We start from the raw sequence: 11,167 nt of genomic DNA on the forward strand, positions 1-11,167 counted from the left end.
AGTAGCAGCTGCTCCTACTACTGTGTTGCTTCCATGAGTGGGAACAATCACTGGGCTCTTTAAGTAGAACACACCGCCAACCCAGATACACACACTCAAATGCACGCACGTGCGCACACACACACACACACATTTATTATAATAAATAGGTGGGTGCTTACATTTATCCAATTTCACACATGTTCAAGTGTGTGTTAATACCATGATTTAATTGGATATTTGTTTTTTGCAATTCCTCGCAGAAAATTTGGTCATGCAGAAACGAGATACCAGATGCGTGGCTGTTTTATGAAAATCAGGGAATACTTGAACAAGGAAACATTTCTGGTTGATCTCAGGGAATGTAAAACAGTAATGGAGACTTTGAAAATCAAATGTAGTAAAGGTTTGTGTTTGTATTTGCATCTCACAGGTTGTCAGATCTGTTATTTTTAAAGTTTTCATCTTCTGGTTCTGTCTTCAAATCTGCTGATATATGAAACTGTGTTAAGTTGACAAGTTTTCCTTTAACTTTCTCTCTCTGATTTTCTCTCTCTCTCGCTCGCTCTCCCTCCTCTCTCTCGCTCTCCCCCCTCTCGCCCTTCTCTCTCTAGACATGTGGGGTCCCCCAGCTCACTGGATGTCAAGTGGTCACCCTTATGATGAGAGGACTGTGTGGAACCCCAAGTTCTGTGTGGTCACCGACAGTCAGATGCTGCTCCTGGACAAAGAGGAGGTACCTACTGACCTGGCACAACATCAGTTCTCTTTTTCTCCTTCTCTTCACAGTTTTTCTCACTCTTCCTCTCCCCGCTCCTTCTCCTCTTCCCCCTACTCTCACCATCTATCTTCTTCTCCTGTTCTCTCACCCGCTCTCCTCCATCTCACTCCCTCTTTCTTCTGTGGTGTTACTGTGCTGGTGATGGTGCTACTGGTGCGTAGCAAATCAAATGACTGAACACTGTGGCGCTGTTGTGGACTGCTCTACTCTGTCGTAGTAACGCGCGTGTGTGTGTGTGTGTGTGACACACAGAGATACTTACACACAGACACACAATAACACGCCGGTGGTAAAGCTGTACAGCGGAGTGAAATACAATTATTAGATTTGTCTGAAGATCGTCTGCATATACCAGTACTTCATATCTCATAAAGCATGATGTTTTACTGCTAATCTTTATAACACCTTAGAGACCCTTTCACACAGACTTGGGCTGAATAAATAATAACCCTACTAAGATATGTAGCTGCAGTGTGTGTGTGTGTGTGTGTGTGTATGTGTGTGTGTGTGTGTGTGTGTGTGTGTGTGTGTGCGTGTGCGTGTGTGTGTGCGCGTGTTTGACTGTTAGAAGATACAGCACGAGATTAGAGGGCCGAAGTGATGGTGTTGCTATTGCTCAAGGACTTCCATTCAGATGACACATGTAAAGGAACATGGTGGCATGGGGTGTTTATCAAGGATATGTGTCAGGATATGGGCTTCTAGAGAGGAAATCCTACACACACACACACACACACACACACACACATACACATACTCGTGAGATGAATGTGATGGCTAAAGAGGAATGTTTCAAAAAGTCATGGAGGAGATACAGGTGCTACAGAATGGATACCATTAGACCATGCCATCTATGGAACACAACAACAACAACACACACACATCAACACACACACACCCGAGCACACACACGTCATGACAGACGGCGTGGCTGTAACTCCTGGTGGCAGTGTGGCATCGTAGTGATGGGATTATCATCTAGCCAGTGGGAATTAACATGTATGACATAAAGCTGCTCCAAAAGAACATGAGGGAATTAGCGTGTGAGGATTATCCAGTGAAGATGCACTCTTCAAAATAAAGGTGCAAATTGGATCCAAATGAGGTTCTTGAAAACGATGCACTAGGGGAACCATTTTAGGGTCTCTGAAGAACCATACATGGGATGGTTCTTTGAAGAACCACACAAAAATCCAAAACCCAGAAATGTTTTGAATCTCCAGCACCGGAATTGAATAGCCCTGCTGTGATGTTTCAAGCCTTATTTGCATATTTTACATATTGCCTTTCGAGTGAATTTGAGACTTACCAGTACCACCCATGACTGTGTTTGCAAGTGACAGAGACATGCGTGTTGCATTCATTCATGTTCAGATTAGTGGCCTTCACCAAGTGAGATCCTAATTTAATATATTGTCATTACAATGGTCTTTAAGACAATACATAGTTCATAAGGCCTTCTATTGAGAGCACAGTTGCCATGTAAATTTATTCAACCACAACTTGCATTCAGAATGACGGCCAGGTTGGGGAGACTAAGATATGAGACTACCTTTAACAAACTGGAGCAACTATTTCAGTAACAGGTGAAATAAGTTAAAGTAAAAGATTGGAATAGTTTAGAAACATTTGTTATTTGTATTTGAGTAGCATAAGATCAATTAATCAGTCAATGTGCATGCAAAAACAGATATTGAAACAATATTTTTTTTTTTAATCAACCTGCAATAGAGCATGCTGGGAAATATATATATATATATATATATATTTCTTTTCACCTTTATTTAACCAGGTAGGCTAGTTGAGAACAAGTTCTCATTTGCAACTGCGACCTGGTCAAGATAAACCATAGCAGTGTGGACAGACAACAACAGAGTTACACATGGAGTAAAACATTAACAAGTCAATAACACAGTAGGAAAAAAGAGAGTCTATATACATTGTGTGCAAAAGGCATGAGGAGGTAGGCGAATAATTACAATTTTCCAGATTACACTGGAGTGATAAATGATCAGATGGTCATGTACAGGTAGAGATATTGGTGTGCAAAAGAGCAGAAAAGTATATAAATATAAACAGTATGGGGAAGAGGTAGGTAAAATTGGGTGGGCTTCCAAACATTTCAAGAATCATAGATGCCATGTCAAGAACTCCACACTTAACTCAAAGGTTCTTCATTGGGCAAGTGTTCTCCAATGAACCTTAAGGGAGAACCGTTTAATTAAGAACCGTTTAATTTTTTTCAGTGTAGATTTGGGACTCACCACCACCAGCACATCCACCACGGTTTAGTACTGTACTGTAGACCTACTGTTACATGCTGCTGGAGAGAGCGAGACCACTGAGTCCCAAATGGCACCCTATTACCTATATAGTGTACTACTGTTCTTATATCCTGTTGCCTAGTCCCCTTACCCATATAGATGTCTACCTCCATCACTCCAATAAATATTGTATTGAAACTGACTTTGTAAGTATTTGCTGTATATGGTATGCTCACTTACTTACGTTGTTGTGTATTTCTTATTCTTATTTTTTTATTTTTTTGTAATACATTGTTATTGATTGTTGCATTGTTGGGCTTTGAGTTTGCAAGAAAGGCATTTCACTGCACTGGTGCATGTGACATTAAAAACTTGAAACTTGAAACATAGAACCTACTGCTAAACACACTTCAGCTTCAAAAGTCTGCCATGAAGCTTCTGAGTTCAAGCAAGAATAGTATGTTCTGTCTTGCACACACATGTGGGCACACACGCAATGCTAGCATGTAGACAAGTTAATAGAGCACAGACACACTCCGATGGCGTTCTCTACAATCGATTCAGCAGCTATTATTTTTGCAATTGGAAATGTGCTGATATATCCTCATGGCTAAAGGCAATTATGGACCATTTTAAAAGCAGGAGGGAGAGAGAGAGAGAGAGAGAGAGAGAGAGACACTTTGGACATGAAACTGATAAAAAAAACTAGAGTGTTCTTACTTTTCACCCTCACTAAAAATAGCTACTCATTTCTCAACTTTCATTGTACCTCATGTCCCGGGAACTCTGCCTCGCTCCCATTCATTCAGGGAACTCTGTCCTCTCCCATTCATTCCCTAATGGGAAAAAAGGAGGGAACAGGAGTGACCTCTCTCTCCCTATCCGCTTCCCAGTGAATGTACTGTAATCTCACAATGCACAGACAACATTTCACCAGTAGAGGGTAATCTAATAAAGTCCAATCATTAGTACTCAGTGGTACTCCATGCTGTGATATGCTTTAGGAGCGAAAGAGGGAGAGGGGAGGGGACGGGGACAGGTATTGAGCTGACCCGAGTGCGCTATGCTCGATAAGCCATTATCACACTGCTGAAAGGACATCTGGCCCCTTCTTTTTACTCTCCCTCTTATCCTTCTCTCATTCAAGCCATCCCTCCTTTTTTTCTGTGCCTGTCTAACCAATGGAAGCTCAGTATTCAGTATGCATGGTAGAGAAGAAAGGTACTGTCCTGACAAATCAAATTAAATAAAAATCACATTTTATTGGTCACATACACACATTTAGCAGATGTGATTGTGGGTGTAGTGAAATGCCTGTTTCCTAGCTCCAACAGTCCAGTAGTATCAAACAATTCACAACAATACACACCGATCTAAAAGTAAAAGTATGGAATTAAGAAATATATAAATACTAAATTGAGCAATGTCTTAGTGGCATTGACTAAAATACAGTAGAATAGAATACAGTATATACTTATGAGATGAGTAAAGCAGTATGTAAACATTATTTAAACAGTATTAAAGTGACTAGTGTTCCATTATTAAAGTTGCCAGTGATTCCAAGTCTATGTATAGAGGGCAGCAGCCTCTAAAGTGCACGGTTGCCTAACCGCGGGGAAGCCGGCTAGCGATAGCTATTTAACAGTCTGATGGCCTTGAGATAGAAGCTGTTTTTTAGTCTCTCGGTCACAGTTGTACTGACCTCACCTTCTGGATGGTAGCAGGGTGAACAGGTTTGGCCTTCCTATGACATTGGGTGTTGTAAGTGTCTTCGAGGACAGGTAGTTTGCCCCCAGTGATGCGTTGAGCAGACCGCACCACCCTCTGGAAAGCCCTGCGGTCGCGGGAGGTGCAGATGAGCTTGATGCTGCTTTCCAATAAATATCAAGGGTCCTATTCTGGTGACATGATGATCGATGCTTGACTATCGTTTGACAAATAAAAATACACTTTTGTCCATAATAATCTCATCATGTAGGCCAGAGGCGTCATGCCCATAAGGGGCACAGGGGTACATGCCACTCAGATTTGTCAGGTAAAAAGAAAAAAACACACTTTTTTTATGTTGTTTCTCTGAAATATTCTCGCTCTTATCCATAATAACCTTATCATGTAGACTAGACAACCTGCACAACCTACACGCACTGTATCTGCGAGCCACTGGCTAGAGCACAGGTGTCATGACCAGAGTAAGCACATTTACTCTTTAACGCAACAGTTTCTGTTACAAAATTATCGGTAGAGTTAAAAATGTTTCCAATGAACTTTATATTTTTATTCAGTACATGAAAACTTAAGTGAAAAAAGTACATGTTGTGTGCATTAATTCATCTGCATATAATTTTTACAAGCAACAAGTGCATTTGGTGGAAACATCGACCTACCACTGGTGGGAAAATTAGCATATTTTGTTCATGCGGATTCTAGAATATTATGATACACATTCATCAAGACATCAGTGATAGTATTTCTATCTACCTTTATTTCCTTCTTTGTATGTTTCTTTCTTTCATACTTTCTCCCTTTTTACTTTTTCCTAACTTTTCTACACTCCTATCACCCCCTCTCCTTCTTTATTTCTTAGCACATATTCTAATATGCTAAAATACTTTTTTTTTAATACTTTAAAAATCTTCTCATAGGACCAAATTTCACAAAATATGGAATGTAGGTAAATGTCAACACTAATGCTCAAAATCACCTGCAATCATCTTCTCCTCATGAGCCACCCTATGGGACTCCCAATCATAGCCGGAAGTGACACAGCCTGGATTCAAACCAGGGACAGTAGTGACACCTCTTGCACATTCACTCCATATTTTGTATTTAGACTCATTACATCAGTCTTTAATGGTTTTGAGAATAAAATGTTGCTGCATTCAAATATGGCCGCACTGTATCTATAGATGCACATATGCTAATGCTAAAAATACTTTAAAATTCTTCTTCTCGTGAACTATAAGCTCCCGAGTGGCGCAGTGGTCTAAGGTGCTGCATCTCTGTGCAAGAGGTGTCACTACTGTCCCTGGTTTGAATCCAGGCTGTGTCACTTCCGGCTATGATTGGGAGTCCCATAGGGTGGCACACAATTGGCCCAGGTTTGCCCGGAGTAGGCCATCATTGTAAATAAGAATATGTTCTTAACTGACTGGCCTAGTTAACTAAAGGTAAAACAAAATAAAGTCAAATTGACTCAAGATTTAGTATATAGACTGAGAATGATTGCTGTCTTCAAATTCAGCCAAGCTCCACCACTAGACACCTTTTCACACCGGGGGCTATAAGAACTGATGGACATGGGGCCATGAAATGTGTAAACCTTAAGTACATGTCATTAGAAGCTGTGTGAATAATAAGTCACTGCAACCTCAGATGGCAGGTGGGAGAGTGTATCGAAGTATTTTGCATTGCTAATGAGGAGTGTACCAAATAAGATTTAAATAAATAACAGATTTCAACTAAATAAAGTCACAGAATTCAAAGACGACCACAGTACACCAGTACACTAACGCTGAAAATATTTCACAAATCTTAAAATAAACAATTTGTCAAATGATCCCCAGAATTGATATTTAAACTGAATACGTTAAGTAATGTGTTCATGCACACCACCAACTCAATCATCAAGTTTGCAGACGACACAACAGTAGTGGGCTTGATCACCAACAACGACGAGACAGGGAGGAGTCAGTGTGGTGTCAGGAAAACAACCTCTCACTCAACGTCAACAAAACAAAGGAGATGATTGTGGACTTCAGGAAACAGCAGAGGGAGCACCCTCCTATCCACATCGAAGGCACAGCAGTGGAGAAGGTGGAAAGTTTTAAGTTCCTGGGCTTACACATCACAGACAAACTGAAGTGGTCCACCCACGCAGACAGTGTGGTGAAGAAGATGCAACAGCGTCTCTTCAACCTCAGGAGGCTGAAAGAATTTGGCCAGTCAACCAAAACCCTGACAAACTTTTACAGATGTACAATCGAGAGCATCCTGTCGGGCTTAATCACAGCCTGATACTGCAACTGCACCGCCCTCAACCGCAAGGCAATCCATAGGGTGGTGCGGTCTGCACAACACATCACCTTGGGCAAACTACCTGCCCTCCATGACACCTACAGCACACAATGTCACAGGAAGGCCAAAAAGATGATCAAGGACAATAACCACCCAAGCCACTGCCTGTTCACATCGCTATCATCCAGAAGGTGAGGTCAGTACAGGTGCATCAAAGCTTGGACCGAGAGATTGAAAAACAGCTTCTATCTCAAGGCCATCAGACTGTTAAATAGCCATCACTAACTCAGAGAGGCTGCTGCCTATATTGAGACCCAATCACTGGACACTTTAACAAATGGATCACCAGTCACTTTAATTAAACAATGCCACTTTAAATAAAGCCACTTTAACAATGTTACATATCTTAACTTCTTGATGCTACCCATCCCTTAAGCGGGATAATTGTCATTAGCAACCACTGAATAGCATAGCGCCACAGTCAAATAATATTACTAAAAAATAATATTCATGAAATCACAAGTGCAATATTGCAAAACATAGTTTAGCCTTTTGTTAATCCACCTGTTGTCTCATATTTTGAAATTATGCTTTACAGCGAAAGCAATCCAAGCATTAGTGTAAGTTTATCAATAGCATAACAAAACATTATGTGCACTAAGCATTTAGTAGCTAGCTCACGAAAATCAGAAAAGCAATCAAATTAATCATTTAGCTTTGATGATCTTCGGATGTTTTCACTCACGAGACTCCCAGTTACACAACAAATGTTCCGTTTGTTCCATAAAGATTATTTTTATATCCAAAATACCTCCGTTTGTTTGTCGCGTTATGTTCAGAAATCCACAGGAAAGAGCGGTCACGACAATGCAGACGAAAATTCCAAATAGTTTCCATAATGTCCACAGAAACATGTCAAATGTTTTTTATAATCAATCCTCAAGTTGTTTTTAAAATATATAATCGATAATATATCAAACGCAAATGTCTTTCACAGTAGGAGAGGGAAAAGCAATACCTATCCAAATTCTGTTGCGCGAGCAAAACTCATGTGACCACTTGACACGATGTTATCGTTCTGGCTCATTTAACCTTGATTATAGACTGATGGCAGCCTGTGGAAGCCATAGGAATTGCTTCTAGGGAGCTATTTTACAATATGACCTTTCTCTTATATTTCTAAGAGGATGGTCTCTAAAATTCTGGTAGTTTTTTCTATGGATTTTCTCCTACCATCTATTGTGTTATATTAACTGACATTATTTTAACATTTATATAAGCTTCAAAGTATTTTCTTTCCAATGGTACCAATTATATGCATATCCTGGCTCCAGGGCCTGAGCTACAGGCAGTTTACGTTGGGCACGTCATTCAGGCGGAAATGGAGAACAAAGGGGCCTAGCCCTAATTAAATAATGCCACTTTAATAATGTTTACATATCTTACATTACTCATATCATGTGTAGATACTGTATTTTATACCATCTACAGCACCTTGCCTATGCCGCACGGCCATCGCTCATCCATATACTTATATGTACATATTCTCATTCACCCCTTTAGATTTGTGTCTATTAGGTAGTTGTTGGGGGATTGTTAGATAACTTGTTAGATTTGTGTGTATTAGGTAGTTGTTGGGGCATTGTTAGATTACTTGTTAGATATTAATGCACTGTTGGAACTAGAAGCACAAGCATTTCGCCACACTCACATTAACATCTGCTACCGTGTGTATGTGACCAATAAAATGTGATTTGATTTAAAGATAATTACCTGCTGCATTCAAAGATAACTTACCTACAGCACTAGACTAAACTTCACTTGAGTCATCTAAGTGGTATTGAGAGATAAACATTTTAATGCTTTCACTGATTGCACATAACGGAAGATAGTTTGTACATGATAGTGTGCTTGCTTTTTTATCCAACAGATCTTGTGTCCTTTCTGTCATCCTGTGAACCCTGTTCACTGCTGCTCGCAGCTATGTTTTGACATTTTTATTTATATTTAAGGATCACGTACAAGTTTGTAATCAAGGCATATGAAAGTTTACATGTTCAAGAAGGTATTTCTGCAACATAAAAAAAACACCCTACTGTGAAGTAAGAAATTTGGTCAAATGCACAAGATCCTGAATCTGGTCAAAAATATATCTCTTATAATGTTTATCTCTCTCTCTCTCTGTCTCTCAGCAGATCCATCCTTTGTTGTTGCAGGAGAGGAGGTCAGAGTCGTGTCAGGTTCGGCTTCTACGACGCACCATCAGCGTCCCTGTGGAAACCAACTTCCACAGCCCAGAGTTCCACAGCCAGCTGTCCACTGAGAGCGGTGAGAACACACATAGTTACACACACCCACAAACACACACACACCTACAAAACTCAGAGCTTGTTTTTTGTAATACTCTTTGACATCCACTAGAGGGTGAGCTTGCATTCCTCCTCAAATCAGCTCTGGTTTTATCCTCTGATGATAAGGGGAAAGAGATGGTTTGGAAAATCTGGTCTGAGATCAGGGATAATAAATGTTATATTGCTTTGTCTTTCAGATCATGCAATTGTTTTAGGCAAAGTTGTGTCTCTACATAGTTTCTCTTCTTTCTCTAAATTTGTTTTCTTTCCCTTTAAACAATGTATTTAAGGAGTAGTTCAGTATTTTATAACTTGATGTTAGATGGTTCCTCACCCTGAAAGTACTCTATAGGCCAGGGGAAATGTATTTTCAGCTTTATTTAAACAGTCATTACAAACTTCAGCTAACTTTAGCCAATGCTAGTTAAAAATCTGATAGAAGTGATGGGGGCATGTGAGTATGTTAAAGAAATATAAACTCAGCAAACTTAACATGTGTAAATATTTGTATGAACATAACAAGATTCAACAACTGAGACATAAACTGAACAAGTTCCACAGACATGTTACTAACAGAAATGGAACTATGTGTCCCTGAACAAAGTGGGGGTCAAAATCAAAAGTAAAAGTCAGAATCTGGTGTGGCCACCAGCTGCATTAAGCAGTGCATCTCCTCCTCATGGACTGCACCATATTTGCCAGTTCTTGCTGTGAGATGTTACCCCACTCTTCCACAAAGGCACCTGCAAGTTCCCTGACATTTCTGAGGTGAATGGCCATAGCCCTCACCCTCCGGTCCAACAGGTCCCAGATGTGCTCAATGGGATTGAGATCCGGGCTCTTTGCTGGCCATGGCAGAACACTGACATTCCTGTCTTGCAGGAAATCACGCACAGAACGAGCAGTATGGCTGGTGGCATTGTCACGCTGATGGTCATGTCAGGATGAGCCTGCAGGAAGGGTAACACATCAGGGAGGAGGATGTCTTCCCTGTAACGCATAGCGTTGAGATTGCCTGCAATGACAACAAGCTTAGTCTGATGATGCTGTGACTCACCGCCCCAGACCATGACGGACCCTCCACCTCCAAATTGATCCCGCTCCAGAATACAGGCCTCGGTGTAACGCTCATTCCTTCGACGATAAACACGAATTCGACCATCACCCCTGGTGAGACAAAACCGCGACTTGTCAGTGAAGAGCACTTTTTGCCAGTCCTGTCTGGTCGAGTGATGGTGGGTTTGTGCCCATAGGCGACGTTGTTGCCGGTGATGTCTGGTGAGGACCTGCCTTACAACAGGCCTACAAGCCCTCAGTCAAGCCTCTCTCAGCCTATTGCGGACAGTCTGAGCACTGATAGAGGGATTGTGCATTCCTGGTGTAACTCGGGCAGTTGTTGTTGCCATCCTGTACCTGTCCCGTAGGTGTGATGTTCAGATGTACCAATCCTGTGCAGGTGTTGTTACACGTGGTCTGCCACTGCGAGGACGATCAGCTGTCCATCCTGTCTCCCTGTAGCGCTGTCTTAGGTGTCTCACAGTACGGACATTGCAATTTATTGCCCTGGCCACATCTGCAGTCCTCATGCCTCCTTGTAGCATGCCTAAGGCACGTTCACGCAGATGAGCAGGGACCCTTGGCATCTTTCTTTTGGTGTTTTTCAGAGTCAGTAGAAAGGCCTCTTTAGTGTCCTACGTTTCCATAACTGTGACCTTAATTGCCTACCTTCTGTAAGCTGTTAGTGTCTTAACGACCATTCCACAGGTGCATGTTCATTA

At 41.2% G+C, this 11,167-nt stretch overlaps 1 protein-coding gene across 1 annotated transcript in view; it reads left to right on the top strand.

Moving 5' to 3' along the window:
- Nucleotides 1–504: 504 nt before the first annotated feature.
- The window catches only part of si:dkeyp-72a4.1 (uncharacterized protein LOC100148058 homolog), an 11,994-nt gene continuing 1,331 nt past the window's right edge, over nt 505–11,167 (top strand). The window contains exons 1-2 of the mRNA XM_036967237.1: nt 505–715; nt 9,234–9,366. Coding sequence (XP_036823132.1) covers nt 596–715; nt 9,234–9,366 — 253 coding nt within the window. The 5' untranslated portion in view covers nt 505–595. The remainder of the gene's footprint in view (nt 716–9,233; nt 9,367–11,167) is intronic.

The sequence above is a fragment of the Oncorhynchus mykiss genome, chromosome Y (genome assembly GCF_013265735.2).
Source record: "Oncorhynchus mykiss isolate Arlee chromosome Y, USDA_OmykA_1.1, whole genome shotgun sequence".
NCBI classification, from domain to species: Eukaryota; Metazoa; Chordata; class Actinopteri; order Salmoniformes; family Salmonidae; genus Oncorhynchus; species Oncorhynchus mykiss.